This window comes from Cherax quadricarinatus, chromosome 24 (assembly GCF_038502225.1).
Source record: "Cherax quadricarinatus isolate ZL_2023a chromosome 24, ASM3850222v1, whole genome shotgun sequence".
Classification (NCBI taxonomy): domain Eukaryota; kingdom Metazoa; phylum Arthropoda; class Malacostraca; order Decapoda; family Parastacidae; genus Cherax; species Cherax quadricarinatus.
This window is the reverse complement of record NC_091315.1, coordinates 40126166-40149992: the sequence shown is the minus strand read 5'-3', so window position 1 is coordinate 40149992 and position 23827 is coordinate 40126166. Positions and strand designations below refer to the sequence as shown.

The 23827-nt window shown below is 38.9% G+C and overlaps 1 protein-coding gene across 2 annotated transcripts in view; it reads left to right on the top strand.

Moving 5' to 3' along the window:
* LOC128690773 (transcriptional regulator ATRX homolog) overlaps positions 1 to 23827 on the top strand; it is a gene marked incomplete at its 5' end in the record, with an annotated part of 99914 nt that overhangs the window by 4960 nt on the left and 71127 nt on the right. For both annotated transcript variants that reach the window (XM_070088395.1, XM_070088393.1), the window contains 2 exon segments: positions 19655 to 19830; positions 21144 to 21368. In XM_070088395.1, coding sequence (XP_069944496.1) covers positions 19655 to 19830; positions 21144 to 21368 — 401 coding nt within the window.

The window sequence follows — 23827 nt, the reverse complement described above, 5'->3', positions numbered from 1 at the left end:
TTAACCTCATCCTTCATAAACCCATCTGCTGACAAGTCAATTCCCAAATATCTGAAAACATTCACTACTTCCATACTCCCTCTCTCCAATGTGATATCTAATTTTTCTTTATCTAAATCGTTTGATACCCTCTTCACCTTACTCTTATCCATGTTCACCTTCAACTTTGTACCTTTACACACCCTCCCAAATTCGTCCACTAAACTCTGCAATTTCTCTTTAGAATCGCCCATAAGCACAGTATCATCAGCAACCCCATCTATAAATATATTAAACAACCATGGTGACATTACACATCCCTGTCTAAGACCTACTTTTACTGGGAAGTAGTCTTCCTCTCTTCTACACACCCATGTAAAAAAATACCAACATCACCAACACAATATCTCCCCTGCTTTTAACATTTCTGTCATGCTCCAGTCAGTTCCAGCTGCTTTAACCCCTTTCGTTCTATGTAATGACTCGCGCACCTCCCCCACACTCATATCCTGTGCTTTTTCCCTCCTAACAGATACCAGTGCATGAAATTACCGCCTCCCTTTCATCATCGACATTTAAAAGTTCCTCAAAATGTTCCCGCCATCTACCCAATACCTCCAGCTCTCCCTCTACTAACTCCCCTACTTTGTTTTTAACTGACAAATCGATTCATTACTTATGCTTTCTTAACGTGTTTATCTCACTCCAAAATTTTTTCTTATTTTCGTCAAAATTTCTTGACACTGCCTCTCCCATTCTTTCATCTGCTCTCCTTTTATACACTCGCACCACTCTCTTCACCTTTCTTTTACTCTCCATACACTCAGCTCTTCTTACAACTTGTCTGCTTTGTAAAAACCTCGCATAAGCTCCCTTTTTCTCTCTTATCATACCCTTTACTTCATCATTTCACCAGTCACTCTTTCCTCCTGCACCCACCCTCCTATAGCCACAAACTTCTGCCCCCACATTCTAATACTGCATTTTTAAAACTATCCCAACCCTCTTCAACCCCTCCCCCTCCCCACTATTCATACTTGCATTAGCCCACCTTTCTGCCAGTAGTTGCTAATATCTCACCCTAACTTCCTCCTCCCTTAGTTTATACACTTTCACCTCTCTCTTACTTGCTGTTGCCATTTTCCTTTTGTCCCATCTACCTCTTACTCTAACTGTAGCTACAACTAAATAATGATCCAGTATATCTGTTGCCTCTCTTTAAACATGTACGTCATGAAGCCTTTCCATCAACCTTTTATCCAACAATGCATAATCTATCAAACTACTTTCATTATGTGCTATATCATACCTTGTATACTTATTTATCCTCTTTTTCATAAAATATTTATTACCTATTACCAAACCTCTTTCTACACAGAGCTCAATTAAAGGTTCCCCATTTTCATTTACCCTTGGCACCCTAAATTTTCCTACTAGTCCCTCCACAACGTTTTTGTCCACTTTAGCATTGAGATCCCGAACCACAAGTACTCTCTCACTTGATTCAAAACTCCCCATGCACTCACTCAACATTTCTCAAAATCTTTCTCTCTCCTCTACACTTCTCTCTTCTCCAGGTGCATAAACACTTACTAAAACCCACTTTTCAAATCCAACCCTTATTTTACACCACATAATCTTTGAATTTATACATTTATATTCCTTCTTTTCCAACCTAACCTATGATTCAACATTATTGCTACTCCTTTAGCTCTAACTCAATTTGAAACCTCTGACCTAATTCCATTTATTTCTCCCTACTGAAACACTCTCACCCCCTTCAGCGTTGTTTCACTTAACCCTTTAAGTGTCCAAACATGGATCGACGGTTGTGCATGTAGCACTCCGCCCTTGATTTTCTACATAAGAAAGGATGTAAAAAAAAAAAAAGTAGATCCACATTCGGAGTGCTACGCAAGCAAACGTAGATCTACGTTTGGAAAGTTTAAGGGTTAAAGCCAGGACATTCAGCTTCTTCTCATTCATAACATCCTCAATCATCTCTTTCTTATCATTCGCACAACATCCATGCACATTCAAACATCTGACTTTGGCGGTTTTCTTCTTTTTCTTTTTAGTAAGCTATGTACAAGGTATGATATAGCACGTAATGAAAGTAGTTTGTTAGATTATATAGTGGTGGATAAAAGGTTGATTGGTAGGCTCCAGGATGTACACGTTTATAGAGGGGCAACTGATATATCGGATCATTGTTTAGTTGTAGCTACAGTTAGAGTAAGAGGTAGATGGGAAAAAAGGAAAATGGCAACAAAAAGTAAGAGGGAGGTGAAAGTGTATAAACTAAGGGAGGAGGAACTTAGGGTGAGATATAAGCAACTATTGGCAGAAAGGTGGGCTGGTGCAAGTATGAGCAGTGGGGGGGGGTTGAAGAGGGTTGGAATCGTTTTAAAAATGCAGTATTAGAATGTGGGGCAGAAGTTTGTGGTTATAGGAGGGTGGGTGCAGGAGGAAAGAGGAGTGATTGGTGGAATGATGAAGTAAAGGGTGTGATAAAAGAAAAAATTAACTTACGAGAGGTTTTTACAAAGCAGAAGTATTATAAGAAAAGTAGAGTATATGGAGAGTAAAAGAAAGGTGAAGAGTGGTGAGAGTGCAAAAGGAGAGCAGATGATAGTGTGGGAGAGGCACTGTCAAGAAATTTTAATGAAAATAAGAAAAAAATTTGGAGTGAGTTAAACAAGTTGAGAAAGCCTAGGGAACGAATGGATTTTTCAGTTAAAAACAGAGTAGGGGAGTTAGTAGATGGAGAGATGGAGGTTTTGAGTAGATGGCGAGAATATTTTGAGGAACTTTTAAATGTCGACGAAGAAAGGGAGGCGGTAATTTCATGCGCTGGCCAGGGAGGTATACCATCTTTTAGGAGTGAAGAACAGGATGCGAGTGTGGGGGAGGTGCATGAGGCATTATGTAGAATGAAAGGGGGTAAAGCAGCTGGAACTGACGGGATCATGACAGAAATGTTAAAAGCAGGGGGGGATGTAGTGTTGGAGTGATTGGTATTTTTGTTTAATAAAGAGGGGGAGGTACCTAGAGATTGGCAGAGAGTATGTATAGTACCTTTATATCAAGGGAAGGGGGACAAAAGAGATTGTAAAAATTGTAGAGGAATAAGTTTACTGAGTATACCAGGAAAGAATTAGAGGTAAGACAGAATGTAGGATTGCAGATGAGCAAGGAGGTTTTAGAGTGGGTAGGGGATGTGTAGATCAAGTGTTTACATTGAAGCATATATGTGAACAGTATTTTGATAAGGGTAGGGAAGTTTTATTGCATTTATGGATTTAGAAAAGGCATATGACAGAGTGGATAGGGGAGCAATGTGACAGATGTTGCAAGTATATGGAATAGGTTGTAAGTTACTAAATGCTGTAAAGAGTTTTTATGAGGATAATGAGGCTCAGATTAGGGTGTGTAGAAGAGAGGGAGACTACTTCCCAGTAAAAGAAGGTCTTAGATAGGGATGTGTAATGTCACCATGGTTATTTAATATATTTATAGATGGGGTTGTAAAAGAAGTAAGTGCTAGGGTGTTCGGGAGAGGAATGGGATTAAATTATGGGGAATCAAATATAAAATGTGAATTGACACAGCTGCTTTTTGCTGATGATACTGTGCTTATAGGAGATTCTAAAGAAAAGTTGCAAAGGTAAGTGGACGAGTTTGGGAGTGTGTGTGAAGGTAGAAAGTTGAAAGTGAACATAGAAAAGAGTAAGGTGATGAGAGTATCAAATGATTTAGATAAAGAAAAATTGGATATCAAATTGGGGAGGAGGAGAATGGAAGAAGTGAATGTTTTCAGATACTTAGGAGTTGACGTGTCGGCGGATGGATTTATGAAGGATGAGGTTAATCATAGAATTGATGACTGAAAAAAAGGTGAGTGGTGCATTGAGGTATATGTGGAGACAGAAAACGTTATCTATGGAGGCAAAAAAGGGAATGTATGAAAGTATAGTAATACCAACACTCTTATATGGGTGTGAAGCTTGGGTTGTAAATGCTGCAGCGAGGAGGCAGTTGGAGAATGGATCAAAGTAGAATGACATGGAGAGCGTTTAAATCTGTAGGGGAAGGAAGGCGGGGTAGGGGTCATCCTCGAAAAGGTTGGAAGGAAGGGGTGAGGGAGGTTTTGTGGGCGAGGGGCTTGGACTCCAGCAGGCGTGCGTTTGCGTGTTTGATAGGAGTGAAGGGAGACGAATGGTATTTGGGACCTGACGATCTGTTGGAGTGTGAGCAGGGTAGTAGGTTGGTAGACAGCAACCACCCAGGGAGGTACTACCGTCCTGCCAAGTGAGTGTAAAACGAAAGCCTGTGATTGTTTTACATGATGGTAGGATTGCTGATGTCTTTTGTCTGTCTCATAAATATGCAAGATTACAGGCATGTCTTGCTACTTCTACTTACACTTAGGTAACACTACACATACATGTACACATTTATTTATACACACTCATCTGAGTTTTCTTTGATTTTATCTTAATAGTTCTTGGTCTTATTAATTTTTCTTTTTATATCCATGGGGAAGTGGAATAAGAACCTTTCCTCCGTAAGCCATGCGTGTTGTAAAGGTCAACTAAAATGCAGGGAACAATGGGCTAGTAACCCCTTTTCCTGTAAAGATTACTAAAAAGAATAAGAAGAAGAAAATTGTCAAAGTGGGAAGTCTGAATGTGCGTGGATGTTGTGCAGATGATAAGAAAGAGATGATTGTGGATGTTATGAATGAGAAGAAGCTGGATGTCCTGGCTTTAAGTGAAACAAAGCTGAAGGGGGTGGGAGAGTTTCAGTGGAGAGGAATAAATGGGATTAGGTCAGGGGTTTCAAATAGAGTTAGAGCTAAAGAAGGAGTAGCAATAATGTTGAAGGATAAGCTATGGCAGGAAAAGAGGGACTATAAATGTATTAATTCAAGGATTATGTGGAGTAAAATAAAGATTGGATGTGAAAAGTGGGTTATAATAAGCGTGTATGCACCTGGAGAAGAGAGATGTGTAGAGGAGAGAGAGAGATTTTGGGAAATGTTGAGTGAATGCGTGGGGAGTTTTGAATCAAGTGTGAGAGTAATGGTGGTTGGGGATTTCAATGCTAAAGTGGGTAAAAATGTTATGGAGGGAGTAGTAGGTAAATTTGGGGTGCCAGGGGTAAATGTAAATGGGGAGCCTTTAATTGAGCTATGTGTAGAAAGAAATTTGGTAATAAGTAATACATATTTTATGAAAAAGAGGATAAATAAATATACAAGGTATGATGTAGCACGTAATGAAAGTAGTTTATTAGATTATGTATTGGTGGATAAAAGGTTGATGGGTAGGCTCCAGGATGTACATGTTTATAGAGGGGCAACTGATATATCGGATCATTATTTAGTTGTAGCTACAGTTAGAGTAAGAGGTAGATGGGAAAAGAGGAAGGTGGCAACAACAAGTAAGAGGGAGGTGAAAGTGTATAAACTAAGGGAGGAGGAAGTTCGGGTGAGATATAAGCGACTATTGGCAGAAAGGTGGGCTAGTGCAAAGATGAGTAGTGGGGGGGTTGAAGAGGGTTGGAATAGTTTTAAAAATGCAGTATTAGAATGTGGGGCAGAAGTTTGTGGTTATAGGAGGGTGGGGGCAGGAGGAAAGAGGAGTGATTGGTGGAATGATGAAGTAAAGGGTGTGATAAAAGAGAAAAAGGTAGCTTATGAGAGGGTTTTACAAAGCAGAAGTGTTATAAGAAGAGCAGAGTACATGGAGAGTAAAAGAAAGGTAAAGAGAGTGGTGAGAGAGTGCAAAAGGAGAGCAGATGATAGAGTGGGAGAGGCACTGTCAAGAAATTTTAATGAAAATAAGAAAAAATTTTGGAGTGAGTTAAACAAGTTAAGAAAGCCTAGGGAAAATATGGATTTGTCAGTTAAAAACAGAGTAGGGGAGTTAGTAGATGGGGAGATGGAGGTATTGGGTAGATGGCGAGAATATTTTGAGGAACTTTTAAATGTTAAGGAAGAAACAGAGGCAGTAATTTCATGCACTGGTCAGGGAGGTATACCATCTTTTAGGAGTGAAGAAGAGCAGAATGTAAGTGTGGGGGAGGTACGTGAGGCATTACGTAAAATGAAAGGGGGTAAAGCAGCTGGAACTGATGGGATCATGACAGAAATATTAAAAGCAGGGGGGGATATTGTGTTGGAGTGGTTGGTACTTTTGTTTAATAAATGTATGAAAGAGGGGAAGGTACCTAGGGATTGGCAGAGAGCATGTATAGTCCCTTTATATAAAGGGAAAGGGGACAAAAGAGACTGTAAAAATTATAGAGGAATAAGCTTACTGAGTATACCAGGAAAAGTGTACGGTAGGGTTATAATTGAAAGAATTAGAGGTAAGACAGAATGTAGGATTGCAGATGAGCAAGGAGGTTTCAGAGTGGGTAGGGGATGTGTAGATCAGGTGTTTACATTGAAGCATATATATGAACAATATTTAGATAAAGATAGGGAAGTTTTTATTGCATTTATGGATTTAGAAAAGGCATATGATAGAGTGGATAGAGGAGCAATGTGGCAGATGTTGCAAGTATATGGAATAGGTGGTAAGTTATTAAATGCTGTAAAGAGTTTTTATGAGGATAGTGAGGCTCAGGTTAGGGTGTGTAGAAGAGAGGGAGACTACTTCCCGGTAAAAGTAGGTCTTAGACAGGGATGTGTAATGTCACCATGGTTGTTTAATATATTTATAGATGGGGTTGTAAAGGAAGTAAATGCTAGGGTGTTTGGGAGAGGGGTGGGATTAAATTATGGGGAATCAAATTCAAAATGGGAATTGACACAGTTATTTTTGCTGATGATACTGTGCTTATGGGAGATTCTAAAGAAAAATTGCAAAGGTTAGTGGATGAGTTTGGGAATGTGTGTAAAGGTAGAAAGTTGAAAGTGAACATAGAAAAGAGTAAGGTGATGAGGGTGTCAAATGATTTAGATAAGGAAAAATTGAATATCAAATTGGGGAGGAGGAGTATGGAAGAAGTGAATGTTTTCAGATACTTGGGAGTTGACATGTCGGCGGATGGATTTATGAAGGATGAGGTTAATCATAGAATTGATGAGGGAAAAAAGGTGAGTGGTGCGTTGAGGTATATGTGGAGTCAAAAAACGTTATCTATGGAGGCAAAGAAGGGAATGTATGAAAGTATAGTAGTACCAACACTCTTATATGGGTGTGAAGCTTGGGTGGTAAATGCAGCAGCGAGGAGACGGTTGGAGGCAGTGGAGATGTCCTGTTTGGGGGCGGTGTGTGGTGTAAATATTATGCAGAAAATTCGGAGTGTGGAAATTAGGAGGTGTGGAGTTAATAAAAGTATTGGTCAGAGGGCAGAAGAGGGGTTGTTGAGGTGGTTTGGTCATTTAGAGAGAATGGATCAAAGTAGAATGACATGGAAAGCATATAAATCTATAGGGGAAGGAAGGCGGGGTAGGGGTCGTCCTCGAAAGGGTTGGAGAGAGGGGGTAAAGGAGGTTTTGTGGGCAAGGGGCTTGGACTTCCAGCAAGCGTGCGTGAGCGTGTTAGATAGGAGTGAATGGAGACGAATGGCACTTGGGACCTGACGATCTGTTGGAGTGTGAGCAGGGTAATATTTAGTGAAGGGATTCAGGGAAACCGGTTATTTTCATATAGTCGGACTTGAGTCCTGGAAATGGGAAGTACAATGCCTGCACTTTAAAGGAGGGGTTTGGGATATTGGCAGTTTGGAGGGATATGTTGTGTATCTTTATATGTGTATGCTTCTAGACTGTTGTATTCTGAGCACCTCTGCAAAAACAGTGATAATGTGCGAGTGTGGTGAAAGTGTTGAATGATGATGAAAGTATTTTCTTTTTGGGGATTTTCTTTCTTTTTTTTGGGTCACCCTGCCTCGGTGGGAGACGGCCGACTTGTTGAAAAAAAAAAAAAAATCAGGGAAACCAGTTATTTTTATATAGCCGGACTTGAGTCCTGGAAATGGGAAGTACAATGTCTGCACTCTAAAGGAGGGGTTTGTGATATTGGCGGTTTGGAGGGATAAGTTGTGTATCTTTATACGTATATGCTTCTAAACTGCTGTGTTCTGAGCACCTCTGCAAAAACAGTAATTATGTGCGAGTGAGGTGAAAGTGTTGAATGATAATGAAAGTATTTTCTTTTTGGGTCACTCTGCCTCGGTGAGAGACGGCCGACTTGTTAAAAAAAATGCACAAATGGATTTTATATGGTTATATAAGGTATATAAGGTGTATAAATGGAAAACGAATAAATAAAGGGGACGTAAATAGCATGTTTAAAATATCTAGACAAGACAGGACTCGCAGCAGTGGTTTCAAGTTGGAAAAATTCAGTTTCAAGAATGATATAGGAAAGCACTGGTTTGGTAATAGAGTTGTGGATGAGTGGAACAAACTCCCAAGTACCATCATAGAAGCTAAACGTTTTGTAGTTTTAAAAATAGGTTAGATAAATACATGAGTTGATGTGAGTTGGACTTGGCTAGCTATGCTGGTGGGTCTTACACCGTGCTCCTTCCTTAATTGGATATGTCCTAGACCTGACTAGATTGGGTCAGTGGCATAAGCCAGTAGGCAAATGGGGCTTGCCTCTCATGGGCCAGTAGGCCTGCTGAAGTGTTCCTTCATTCTTGTGTTCAGAAACAGTATTGGTCCTAATGCTGATCTTTGTGAACCCTCTTCCCCACTCTACTAAGTTTGATCACCTTACTATAGTTGTGGGGTTTGGGTAGCTTGAGTTTTTTTTTTTTTTCCAAACAAAGGGAAGATTTTCCTATCATAATTTGGTCTGGGATATTGCCTCTAACTTCTAGTGAATTACAGATGTGATTTGGACTGTGATACATTGGCACTAGGCTAAGATTCATTGTGAGGGCTCAGACCTGGCAAAAAATAAAATTGAGACATGCTGAGTTGGGTGAGTGTTTTTAGTGCTTGTTAAATGCACCCATTCTAAAAAGGTTTGCCTTTGCTCCGTCTCACTACCACTGATATGTACCCATGTCCTTCAAAATGCGCCTCATCTGAAAATAAACTTTTCTCCATCTGTCATGTGTCCCTTATGATCGAATGCCCACCACAGCCATTTTCTCTTCATAGCAGAAATCCATTATTGTTTGTTTACCAGCTTTCTGGCAGTTCTGTCAACTTCAAGGAGTACTCATTGAACAGTTTAAGAATCAACATTTACACCTGCTGAAGCCAAATCTCTCTGTAGATCTTTGCTGGTTTTCGTTGATCCTTCACACTATTTCTTATGATAAACTTGTTGTTGTTAGGTGTTGTCTTACATTTTCTTCCACATATTCCTCGACACAGTGCTCCACAATCACCAGTATCGTTAGCTCTCTTCAGCTTAAATTTTCATCGATCTGTCTGATACTCAGATCAGCACGTTTTCTCAAAGCTAAAACACTTGCACGCTTCCTAGGTGTAACATCCATCATGAATTTTAGCAGTAATCATGAATGAAGGGGAGAATTTGGTGAAACCACATTCATTCATGAAGCATGCTTGCAAGAATTGTCTTACAGAACATTGTAAGACAGTTCTTGCAATTTCTCTTGTAGCACTGATGAGAATCGCAGGGTAACACTACAGCTGAATGATTGCCAAAAGTTGACAGCAAACTCTTCTGAAAAGAAAAGAACCCAAAATACTTTAATTAAGCTAGAGACTAACTCACATTAGATATTCACAAAATTTACTCCTGTCCTAATTAATTTTCACACTACTGTACAACCTAATGGCTTTTGGGAGAGCTGTTGTATGTCAAACCTCCTGGTATAATGTTATAAATGCGCATTCACTTCCTAGGAAAAAATTTCATTGCCAAAAGAAAAAAATTAGTGGTTGTATCACCAGGAAAACTGTGATTGCCTCAAGATAATACACAAGAGAATTGGCACATAGACCTCCCATACTATACCTTGTTCTATGGAGAAAGTATAGTGTTTCTCATTGGTAGAACTGCATAGCTTGTTTATTGCAATGATTTTCTGTGCTGGTAGTAGTATGATATTCTAGAATTGCACCAGTTTTTAAGTCTACAAATTAGAATAGTTTTGTTGACAGGAACTTTGGTAAAAAGTGAGTTAACATTATGGCTTAACGTTCTTCTTATATAGATGGAGGTGCTATATTTTGTTGATGAAATCTTATGAATGGATGTGTTTGATATTTTACTCAAAAATGGGAGAGAGAATGCAATTATCTAACTACTATGAAGGAGAATGATTCTGATTAGATATGATGGGTCTCATGGGAATAATTTTAAAGTTGCTTAATGTGCCTAATTTAAAAGTCTGGGATTGCTTCTGAATGTCCCATTATTACATAATTTATTATACACTGTTCTGAAAAAAATTGTGCTAGTGCTTTCCAAAGTACCCCAGTTTTATGTACTCGCCTGTGTGTGGCTGCACGAATTGAGACTTTGCTCTTGGCCTTGCCTTTCAACTTATTGCTTACATGAATCACTCTCTCCTAGTCTTGTTTTTCTTATCATACCTGCTCTTACAGCTATGTATGGAGTTGGCCTCCACCACTTGACTGAGATCATTCCACTTACTGACCACCCTGAAACTCAAGAAATACTTCCTGACATCCCTGTGGTTCATCTGTGTATTTAACTTTGAACTGTAACCATGAGTTTCCATTTCTTGCCTGTGCCTATCTAACCTGTCAATTTCCCTCGGGTATTTTGTATCTTACTTGGTTCTTCTATTCTTCAATGACTTGAAATTCATTTCCATTAGCCTCTCTTCATAGCTCATGCCCTTTAACTTAAGAATAAGCCTTGTTGCTCACTTCTTCACTTTCTCCAGTTTATTAACATGCTTTCTCAGGTGTGGGTTCTAGCATCAATTTGTAAGTTGGTACTTTTATTATTATTTTTTTTTAATTCAGTTTCTTCTTGAGGTATTCCATTCAATATAGTATGATGATAGTGCCATTCTGGCAGGCCAGTTATCGAATGAGTCAAAGTAAAATTGTTTTCTTTTTCTGGTCACCCTACCTTGGTGGGGATGGCCTGCTTTAAAATAAAAATTGTATTCTTATATAAATTGCAGTATCATTTATTTTTTGTAACATTTTTAGCACATACAGCATTGCAATACATTACTACTGTTAACTATTTTATTAGTTAGCAATTTTTTTTCTTAGTTTCATTTAAACTATTTTAAAGACAGTTATGGAGTGATTAATGGTGAAAGCATTTCTTTTTCAGGTCACCCTATCTCAGTGGGAGATGGCCAGTGTGTTAAAAACAAATATGCATATCTTTCAGTGCACCGGCGTATCCCTCTGAGGCAGGGTGGCCCAAAAGGAAAAATGAAAGTTTCTCCTTTTACAGTTAGTATTAGGTACAGGAGAAGGGGTTGCTAGCCGCTTTCTCCTGGCATTTTAGTTGCTTCTTACGATGCGCATGGCTTAGAGGAAGAATTTTGTTCCACTTTCCCATGGAGATAAGTGGAAATAAACAAGAACAAGAATTAGTAAGAAAAATAGAAGGAAACCCAGAAGGGTGTGTATATATAGTGTTCGTCGTGGCATTTTGCCGAGTGAGTGCTCTGGCATAATGCCATGACAAAAAACAAAGGCCTACCATACAGGGGGGACTTTTTTCATCAGTACATTATGCTGGGTAGCAGCCATTAGCATGATGTCATGGCCTGCCCCCACACTCCACAGTGGCTCGTCAGTGCTCACGTGGCTGCCGTGGTGAGAGGAAGTGTTGCAATTTTTTCTCTCATCCACTCATCTTTTGTTTTGGGGCTATGCATGTTTGATTATGGGTAAAAAGAAGTCTTTAACACCTGAAACTATAGCTCTTATCATAGGGCTTCACAAAGCTGGGCACCAGGTGAAAATGTGGAGAGTGTTGGTGTGTGTGTTCAGTGAGGAACTGGGTGCAGTGTTTCAAGGCTGGTGGCGGTGTCGCGGTACTATCTGCTATCTGCCAAACTTCGGCCTGGCCCCTTGAAGAAGACATCTGTTTGTACCTTAACTGTGTTAAGCCTTTCAGGGTCGAGAGGCCCTCTCCTAAACTCGTTCTCAGGGTCGAAAATTTTTTGGATAATTATTTTTTCTTATGAAATGAGAGAGAATCTTTTCTTGATCATAATGACACCAAAAGTATGAAATTTGATGGAAAACTTATGGAATTATGCTCTCGCGAAGTTAGTGGTCTTGACGATGTTTACGCATCAGCGATTTCGCCCACTTAGAGCCCTATTTTCGACCAATTCCTGTGTACTAGTCGACAAAAATCATATCTATTTCGCTAGGACTCCATCTTTTCTATCGAATGAGTACAAGAAACCACCCATTTACCGATTTCAACTATCCAATAAAGTGGTCAGAAATTGGCAATTTTGCCAATTTCACACAAATTTCAAAAGATGCCAATTTCCAAATAGGGTCCAGAATAAACAAGACAGCCATTCCTGGCACTAAAATAACATTTTCTCTGTTCATTAGTCACCTCCCCATGCCCCTCTTACATCTCTTTTTGCTTTCCACTTTGAATTTTTATTCTCAAAAAATAGAAGATTTACTGTTATGCAGACTACTGCATTAGGGTAGAAATGGTATAAATAATATCAGCACACTTGTGAAAGAATATTAGACTCACCAGTTGACGTGTATTGGATGCTTGGCATGATTTGTTTACTTTTGAACTTTGGTAAAAATTGAACATTTCTGCTACTTTGAGCTCAATATCAAGGTACTTTTCATTGTGAAACCAATCAAAATCATCTCAATTTCTGTAATATGTCTTCCATTCTATAAAATGAGACCAGGAAAACTAAAATACAACCATAAATACCATATGAAAATACAATACAAAGTCGCTGTTTTAAACCAAAAACACGATCGGAGTTTTTTTTTTCTCATTATGCACTGTGTGCTGAAGGATTTTTTTTTGTACTGTGCACACTGCCCACATAGACCCATTCTTTCATATGTAGTCCTACCAGCTTTCTCTCACTAGATTTGAGGGCGCTAGTATTTAGGCATACTAGTACGTCAATAACCCTGGTGTGTAAGCCGTACTAATACGTTGGAAACCCTGAAAGGGTTAAAGAAGCAGTTAGAGAGTACACCTAAGATAAGTGCTAGAGAGTTGAAAGAAAAGAACCCACATCTTCTCTCAGAGGTGTCTGTAACAACTGTTAGCAGACATGTGTCAGGACTGGGCTACAGTAGTCACCACCAGGTTAAGAAACCTATCCTCTATAAGCCACAGAAGAAATGTAGGCTGGATTATGCAAAGAAATATCTTCACTGGAATCCTCAACAGTGGTCTTGAGCAACCTTCACCATCACCTGTAACCGTGGTGAACATGTGCACCGGCCCAGAGATAGTGACCCGCTAGACCCACCTTCACCTTGGGACCACCAAACACCCAGATTTGCTCATGGTTTGGGGGTGTTTGTGCTCAGAGCATTGGTAAACTCATTGTGCTTCCCAAAAACCAGCATGATTACCTGGAGTTGTTGTGTGACAATTTACCCGAGGTGTTTGACAAGTGTGGACCTACGGTTTTTATGCAGGACGGTGCACCGTGTCATACTGCCAAGTCTGTAGTTAGTGCCTTAAGGACTGTGAAGTGAGGTTCTTTAATGACTGGCCAGGCAATTTCCCAGATGTAAACCCTATTGACAACCTCTGGTCAATAGTGTAATGAAGTTTACTGGGCAAGGGCATCAGTTCCATCCTTTGGCTGGATGCTACTCTACACGAGGCATCGAATAATATACTTCCCCAAACCCTTAAGATTTTGCGTGAGCCTTCGTACGTGGCTGAGGGACGTGATTGAGCGTAAAGGACACAGCACCAAGTATTAAAGCCTCAGTAAGTGTGCAAATATATATATTATAATCTTTCATGGTATGTGTTTGTGTTTTGATGTGTGTGTGGGGGGAGGGGCAGCATAATGCCATGACGAGCACTGTATATGCTTGTACATGCATGTGTAGTGTGACATTAATGTAAGTAGAAGTAGCAAGACAGACCTGAAATCTTGCATGTTTATGAGACAGTTTGAGACAGAAAAAAAGACACCAGCAATCCTACTGTCATGTAAAACAATTACAGGCTTTCATTTTACACTCACTTGACAGGACAGTAGTACCTCCCTGGGTAGTTTCTGTCTACCACCCTACTACCTAGGAAATATGTATATATCACTATATTAATGGCTGATGGGTAGACTTCAAAATGTGCATGTTTATAGAGGGGCAACAGATATATTGGATCTTGTAATTGTAGCTACTGGTACAGCAAGAGGTAGATGGGGCAAAAGGAAAATGGCAACAGCAAATAAGAGAGGTAAAAGTTCATAAACTATGGGAGGAGCAAGTTAGGGTGAGATATAAGGATCTGTAGGGAGAAAGGTGGGCTAGTGAAGAGCATAGGTAGATTGGGAGTTGAAGTGGGGTGGGATAGTTTTAAAAATATGGTGTTAAAATGTGGGGCAAAAGTTTGTGGCTATAGAAGGGTGGGTGTGGGAGGAAAGAGGAGTGATTGGTGGAATGATGAGGTAAAGGGTATGATAAAAGAGAAAAATGTCACTGACAAAAGTTTTTTTTACAAAGCAGAAGTGATATAAGAAGGGTGGAGCATATGGAGATTAAGAATGGTGAAGAGAGTGGTGAGGGAGTGCAAAAGGAGAGGAAATAGTAGATTGAGTGAGGTGCTGTCAACAAATTTTGCTGAGAATAAGAAAAGTTTATGGAGATAAATAAGTTAAGAATGCCAGAGAGCAAATGAATTTGACAATTAAAAACAATAGGGAAGTTAGCAAATGGGGAATTGGAGGTATTGGGAAGATGGGAATATTTTGAGGAACTGTTAAATTCTGATGAAGAGAGGGAGGCAGTAATTTCATGCATTGACCAGGGAGGTATAAGATATTTTAGGAGTGAAGAAGAGCCAGATGTTAGTGTGGGGAAGGTGCATGAGGCATTACGTGGAATGATAAGGGCTTAAGGAGCTGGAACTAATGGGATCATGATGGAATTGTTAAGAACAAGAGGATATAGTTTTGGAGTGGTTGGTACTTTTGAATGGTTCCTTGTTATAAAGGGAATGGGGATTGTAAAAATTTTAGGGTAAGAAGTTTGCTGAGTATACCAGGTAAAGTGTGTGGTAGGGTTGTTATTGAAAGAATTAGAGGTAGGACAGAGATCAGGATTGCAGATGAACAAGGAGGCTTTAGAATGGGTAGGGTGGGTGTGTGTGTGTTTGTATAAACAAGTCACTATGGCATAAGATAGAGTGGATAGGGGAGCAATGTGGCAGATGTTACACATCTGCCATATTGCTCCCCTATCCACTCTAACTTATGCCATAGTGACTTGTTTACACACACACCCACACACACCCACACACACCCACACACACCCACACACACCCACACACACCCACACACACCCACACACACCCACACACACCCACACACACCCACACACACCCACACACACCCACACACACCCACACACACCCACACACACCCACACACACACACACACACACACACACACACACACACACACACACACACACACACACACACACACATACATACATACATACATACATACATACATATCCCTTACCCATTCTAAAGCCTCCTTGTTCATCTGCAATCCTGATCTCTGTCTTATCTCTAATTCTTTCAATAACAACCTTACCATACACTTTACCTGGTATACTCAGGTAGTAAGTTACTAAATTATGTAAAGAGTTTTTATGAGGATAGTGAGGCTTAAGTTAAGGTGTGTTGGAGAGAAGGAGATTACTTTCTAGTAAAAGTAGGTTTTAGACAGGGATGTGTAATGTCACCATTTTTGTTTAGCATATTTATAGATGGGGTTGTAAAAGAAGTAAATGCTATAGTGTTGGAAGAGGGGTGGGATTAAATTTTGGGGAATCAAATTTTTGCTGCTGATGCTGTACTTTTGGGAGATTTTAAAGAGAAGTTGCAGAGGTTAGTGGACGAGTTTGGGAGGGTGCGTAAAGGAGGAAAGTTGAAAGCGAACATCAATAAGAGTAAGGTGATGCGGGTATCAAACGTGTTAGGTAAGGGAAGGAGTATGGAAGAAGTTTGTGTGTTCAGATATTTGGGAGTAGATTTGTCAGTGGATGGGATTGTAAAGGATGAAGTTAACCATAGAACTGATAAAGGAAAACAGGTGGGCAGTGCATTGTCTTATCTGTGGAGACAAAAACGTTATCCATGGAGGCAAAGAAGGGAATGAACAGGAGTATAGTGGTACCAAAACTCCTATGTGGGTCTGAAGCATGGGTTGTAAATGTTGCAGCAAGGAAGAGGCTGGCAGCAGTGGAGATGTCATGTCTAAGGGCAATGTGTGGTGTAAATGTTATGCAGAGAATTCGTAGTATGGAAATCAGGGAGAGGTGTGGAGTTTCTAAAAGTATTATTCAGAGGGCTGAAGAGGAGTCATTTAGAGAGGATGGAGCAAAATAGGATGACTTAGAGAGTGTATAAATCTGTAGTGGAGGGGTAGGGGTCATCCTAAGAAAGGATGGAGGGAAGTTTATTTCTTTGTAAAGGTTGCAATATGTAATTGCAATTTTGATTTGCTAAGGACAAAGATAGCCACTATCATGCCGAGGCATTTTGGGCAAACTAATCCTAATACAGTACATAGTAACTAATGAAAACTAGATAAGATAATAGTGCATGGTAATTATACTTAAACCTAGACAAGAAGTAGTGGTTAACTGTTTTACGATTTAACCCTTTCAGGGTCCAAACCGTAGTTGTACGCCATGAGCTCAGCTTACTCAGATAAGCTGTGAGCGGTAAATTTGGGCCTAGATATGAGAGAATACATACACTTGGTATGTGTGCACCACATAAAACAAATCCTGCAGCACACAGTGCATAATGAGAGAAAAATCTGAAACCGTAATTTTCGATTAAAATAGCGACTTTGCAGTGTTTTTCGTGTGTTTTATAATTGTATTTGCGATTTCTTGGTCTCATTTGATAGAATGGAAGATGCGTTACAGAAATAGAGATGATTTTGATTGGTTTTAATATTGAAAATGGCTTGAAACTGAGCTCAAAGTAGCGGAAATATTAAATTTTTGCCGATGTTCAGGAGTAAACAAATGACCTCACACGTCTAATACACACCATCTATTGACTCTAATATACATTCACAAATGTGGTGATATTATTTATACAATTATTGCAATATTGCATAACAGTAAATCTTCTATTTTTGGTTTGAGTAAAAATTCATTATGTGAATAAAAAATCAAAATGGAATTAATTTCTAAAGCCTGAAAATTAATGAACGGAGGAAATGTTAGTTTAGTGCCAGGAATGCCTGTATTGTTTATTCTGGTCTCAGTAGTACCATATCAGTAACCAGTTACCAGTGTCAATAGTGACTCACTATTAACTGTCTGTGTGAATCACTTGTTATTCAGTGTTACAACTGACCGTAGCATGTTTTGAACCTGCTCACCCCTAACATCCATCTCGTGAGTCAGTCAAAAGATAGGGAGCAGAGAGGCAGGTCAGGCTTTGTGCTTCCCATATATTCCGTTTTAATTATACTCCATTATTGCCTATGTGAGTATCCTTACCCAGTCCATGTTACCGAACCCAACGGGACAAATTGGTGGCAGCGATTGTATTAGCTGTATGTCGGGACGACATACGTTAGCATCACTAAGCTTTCAGTAGTACCATACCAGTAACCAGTTACCAGTGTCAGTAGTGACTTGCTACCAACTGTCTGTGTGAATCACTTATTATTCACTGTTAAAGCTGACCTTAGCATGTTTTGAACCCGCTCACCCCTAGGAACCATCTCGTGAGTCAGTCAAAAGATAGGGAGCGGAGACGTAGGTCAGGCTAGGCGCTTCCCATATATTCCGTTTTAATTATACTGCATTATTGCCTATGTGAGTATCATTACCCAATCCACATTACCGAATCCAACGGGACACTGGACCCTATTTTGAAATTGGAATATTTTGAACTTTGCGTTAAATTGGCCAAATTACCAGTTTCCAATCACTTTATTTTGTAGTTGAAACAGTTGATTGGGTGATTTCTTGTGCTCATTCAATAAATAGAAGTAATACTAGTGAAATAGCTAAGAATTTGATTGACTGTTATAATGTAATTGGCCTAAAATGGGAGTGAAGTTTGGCAAAATCGCCGATGCGTAAATATCGCTGACACATCAAAATTCACGAGAACATAATTTCGTCAATTTTTCCTCAAAATTAGTACTTTTTGTTTTATTACCTTCAGAAAAAGATTCTCTACCATTTCATAAAAAAAAAGGACAAAAATTTTTTTTGGAAAATTCTTGGATCCTGGTGCACACTTTGAAATTTGGCCTCTGGACCCTGAAAGGGTTAAACTTAATAGAAGTGAGAGGTAGTAAAGTGGAGTAGGGTTCAGTAAAATAATCTTGAAATTGCACACAAAATCTACCTTACAAGTAATGGTGCAGGTGGTAATATTTTATGGATTGGAAGAATTAAAAGCCAGGAAGTCACATAAAACTAATTAGCAGATGTTTTGGCTGATTTGGTTAATATTGAGAGATGAGATCATTTTTATGGATTGACAGAATTAGGAGCCTAGAGGTCGCATAAAATTAGTTAGCAGATCTTTTGGTTGATTTGGTTAATATTGTGAGATAAGATGATTTTTTAGCAAAGTCCTAAATTTATAAACTGTCAGGAGATCCTGACCTGTTCCAGTAGCGAGTTCCAGATCTTCAGGCCCTTTATGTACATAGGTGCAAAAGAGGTTTTATGTGTTAGGGGTTTGGATATGCAGCAGTCATGTGTGAACATGTTGTTTAGTAGTGAATGGAGATGAATGTTTTTTGGGACCTGACAAGCTTTATTAGTGTGAGCAGGGTAATTTGTGAAGGGATTCAGGGAAACCGGTTAGCCAGACTCGAGTCCTGGAGGTGGGAAGTACAATGCCTGCACTGTAAAGTAAGGATTTGGGATATTGGCTATTTGGAGTGACATCTAAAATGTTGTATCTGAGTGCCTCTGCAAAGACAGTGATTTTATGTGAATGATGGTGAAAGTGTTTTTTGGGTCACTCTGTCTCGGTGGGAGATGGCCAATGCGTTAAAAAAATCAAACACTGGGTGGGTGGGTGGTAGTCTGGTGTTTTTTCTTGTTGCCTTCAGGTTTCATTTCTGTGGAAGACTGACTGATTTGTGTGTTTGACTATACAGTGGACCCCCGGTTAACGAACTTTTTTCATTCCAGTAGTATGTTCAGGTGCCAGTACTAACCGAATTTTTTCCCATAAGGAATATTGTGAAGTAGATTAGTCCATTTCAGACCCCCAAACATACACATACAAACGCACTTACATAAATACACTTACATAATTGGTCGCATTTGGAGGTGATCGTTAAGCGGGGGTCCACTGTATTAGCTTTTTTGCTTTGTCCATCCATCTTGATATTAGTTTGTTTTCTTTCTGTATTATTATGTCATGAATTTCTGTTTCATATATTTCATACATTATACATAGAGGAAAATCCTATCTTCCTATTGATGTGTTTTGATGCTTTGTGCCTTCTATATTACCTGATTTTTGTATAAATTTCCAGATCACTGCATGATCCAGTTTGTTAAACCCAATCTACTTGGCACGAAGAAAGAGTTTATGAATCGTTTTGTTAATCCTATTGAGCAAGGCCAGTGTGTTGATGCCATGCCTAGAGATGTTCGGAGGATGAAGAGAAGGGCTCACATTCTTCATAACCTACTAGAAGGATGTGTGCAGGTAAAGCTACAGATTTTAATTTTAAGAATTCTCTCCTGTAACACTTAGTTAATGTACTGTAAGAGTCGTATTGAAGCTACGTATTTTAAGTTGCCGGTTGTGGGATAATTTTACCTCCACTTATGAATATAAAGGTCAGTATACAAATAACATACTCATAGGAAATTGAAATGTATGATAATTTTTTTTTTCAGTTTGGGCCATTAACTAGTCACATATAGAAGTATGAAGAGAAGGGAGCCAGAATATACAGTAGAACCCCTATATCTATGGATTTGGTTTCCATGGTATCTGTTATCCACAGTTTCCATGTCCCAAAATTAACATTTAATTTTGCCTACTATTGGCACCAAAGCACAACAGTAGTTTAATATTGTTTGTAGAATTACCATCAATATGTTAGGTAAAAGGACACAAGTGCAACTAGTGCAGCATTTTATTGTGACAATGTTTTGCTCTCCAGGAGCTTTGTCATTGGCTTGACAAAGCTTCTGAAGAGCGAAACCTTGCCACAGTAAGATGTCGCATTAGTTGCACTTCTGTCGTCTTACCTAACAGAAGTAGTGTTTTTTTTTTTTTTACCTAACAGAAGTAGTGTTTATCAGTTAAACTTTATCACAGGTATGTATGTAAACAAAAAACTTCTAATACATAGGGTTCCCTACTATCCATGGTTTTGGGTACCTGCTGTAGATCTTGGAATGTATTCCCCGTGGATACAGGAGGAGGGTGGGCCAGGAGTAGAGGAATAGAAGGGAGGAGTAATAGTAATAGTGGAGTTAGTCCAAGGAACAAGAGATCAGAGCAGCACTGCAGGAGAGCTAATGGCCCATAGGGCTTGGACAAAATCCCTGGGGGGCAAAACCCCCATAGAATAGAACCCATCTTGGCAGAAGACAGGTGGGTTCTGTCCTATGGAGATTTGTCTCCCAGGAATTTTTACCTCCCCTTGTGGCAGTTAGCTTTCCTGCAGTGCTCCTGTTCTCATGTAATGACGATTACTACTACTGCTACATCTACTACTACTACTACATCTATATCTGCTACATCTGCATCTACTATTACAATATCTACTACAACTTCTATTACTCCTGCTACTACCACTAGCATTATTATTATTTTACCTCCACTTATGAATATGAAGGTCAGTATACAAATAACATGCTCATAGGAAATTGAAATGTATGATAATTTTTTTTCAGTTTGGGCCATTAACTAGTCACATATAGTAGTACTAATATTACTACTAATAATAATTATTAAGGTATCTTTAATGATATATAGTTTTCTGTTAATAACATTTGTCATTTCAGAGATTTGATTACACAGTCTTGAAGCCTTTCCTGCCTCCAAAGTTTGAATATGTTATATCAGTACAGTTATCAGAGATCCAGTGTAAATTGTACCAATATTATCTGGATAATCTGGCCCAAGGTGGCCCCAAACGCCAAGGATCAGGCCTGTTTGTGGACTTTGGTTGTCTCTCCAGAGTGTGGACTCACCCTAGGGTTCTGGAGTTGGCTGTCAGAAGAGCACTGGTAAGTTATTTTTTTTTAGGTAGAGTTTGAACTATAGCTATGATGCCATGAGAATAGCTCTACTCCTGTAGCAGCAAGTTTAAAAAATTTGAAAAAAAAAATGTGGCTGTATTATTTTCTAACTGTGACTCTTAGCATAACAGTCTTTAGTGTTAGTATGTGCATTCACAGAACTCTCTGCTGGTGTGTGTTTTTTAATACTTTGCTACATTTGACAACTGACTCATAATCATTGCCATTTTCTTCTGTCTAGTCTTAAAATTGTGAGATATAAATTTTATCTCCAATTTTTTGTTCTCCATACTGGTTATGGGGGCAAGTTTCTTGCCTTTGTCTTAGTAACTGAGCACCCTTCCTAAAACCACCTTGTTGCTCTGCAGTCCTTCTGTGTCTTAACCCTTTGACTGTCGAAAGGCCCAATCCTGAAGTGTCTCCTGGTGTCGCAACATATTCGAAAAAAAAAATTATTTTTTCTTATGAAAATGTTAAGATTATTTTTCTGATTGTTTTAGTCCCCCCAAAAAAATTTTCCCATCAGTACTTACCGAGATATAGAGGCATGAAGTTTGCAGAAAATGAGCCGCGTATGGCAACAGCAGCGACTGCCGCTCACCCGGTAAACTTCAGTTTACTTGTATTTGAAGGTTTGTTGTTTTTTCACTATTTTATTTTTTCACATAACTTAGGTGGCCTGTGAGACCAAAGTAAGGAGCAATGTACATATATACACTCGCAATGTACATATATACACTCGTTGTATACAACACAATAAGCACACAAACATAATTATCAATATATTGTTTACAAAACTTGTTTACAAAAACAAACAATACAAAAAATTTTTTATTAGTATTGTTCTATAATATATATACCAATATACAGTCACTGGACATATTCCTAGAAGTTTTGCAGCTTGTGTAACTCTTTGAAACATGGTCTCATACACAGTGGTGTTTTACGCTCTTTCCTTACTTTTTTCTTTCCTTTCATCTCGTCCTTCCTTCATTCCTGCCTTCCCTTCTTGCTTCTGGTTTCTATAATATATATACACATATATAGTCACTAGATACTTTCATATAACTGCTATTATCTCCATTCATCAAGCTTGTCTTGTGTGCTAGCGTGTGGTTTATAATTGTTTTGAGTCAGGAGTGGGCAGCTGTCAAAATGACATATTGTCTCATTACTCACTTCCCCTACCGCCTGTCAAAACAATGGGGTCAGATGCTGCTTCCCCTCCATTCTATCTAATTATATTTCTCCCTCATTCTCTCTATTTCAATCTCTCTCTCTCTTTCTCTCTGTCTGTCTCTCTCTGTCTCACAGGTACACATAAATACAAGTATACATAGTGTAAATTACCTAAGATAACCCAAAAAATCCAGACAAAGTGCTATACTCTGCTTGAAGATGTGAGTCAACGTGATGATGACAGTCTTGTGGCTCTCTCTGAGACAGAGAGCTAGACGGATAGACTGGGAGCTTGGCAGACAGACAAATAGACAGACAGACAAAAGTTTGTGTACCAGCAAAAACAAAGGGAGGGGGATGGTCATCTAATCTTTCCTTATCAGCTCCACCCTCCTTTACACTTATCAAACGTCAGCTCTTATCAGATGTTATCTCCCCTTATCTTGTCACTGTCATGGGGTGAACTGTTTTCATGCCTCATGGGAACATATTATTATTTATTATTATGTGGTAGTTGTCGTCTTTTCTTCTTCTTCTTCTTCTTCTTCTTCTTCTTCTTCTTCTTCTTCTTCTTCTTCTTCTTCTTCTTCTTCTTCTTCTTCTTCTTCTTCTTCTTCTTCTTCTTCTTTCATCATCATCTTCTTTCTTCTTCTTCTTCTTTCATCTTCTTCTTTCATCTTCTTCTTTCATCTTCTTCTTCTTTCATCTTCTTCTTCTTTCATCTTCTTCTTCTTTCATCTTCTTCTTCTTTCATCTTCTTCTTCTTTCATCTTCTTCTTCTTTCATCTTCTTCTTTCATCTTCTTCTTTCATCTTCTTCTTCTTTCATCTTCTTCTTTCATCTTCTTCTTCTTTCATCTTCTTCTTTCATCTTCTTCTTTCATCTTCTTCTTTCATCTTCTTCTTTCATCTTCTTCTTTCATCTTCTTCTTTTATCTTCTTCTTCTTTTATCTTCTTCTTCTTTTATCTTCTTCTTTTATCTTCTTCTTTTATCTTCTTCTTTTATCTTCTTCTTTTATCTTCTTCTTCTTTTATCTTCTTCTTTTATCTTCTTCTTTTATCTTCTTCTTCTTTCTTCTTCTTTCTTCTTCTTCTTTCTTCTTCTTCTTTCTTCTTCTTCTTTCTTCTTCTTCTTTCTTCTTCTTTCTTCTTCTTCTTTTATCTTCTTCTTTCATCTTCTTCTTTCTTCTTCTTCTTCTTCTTCTTCTTCTTCTTCTTCTTCTTCTTCTTCTTCTTCTTCTTCTTCTTCTTCTTCTTCTTCTTCTTCT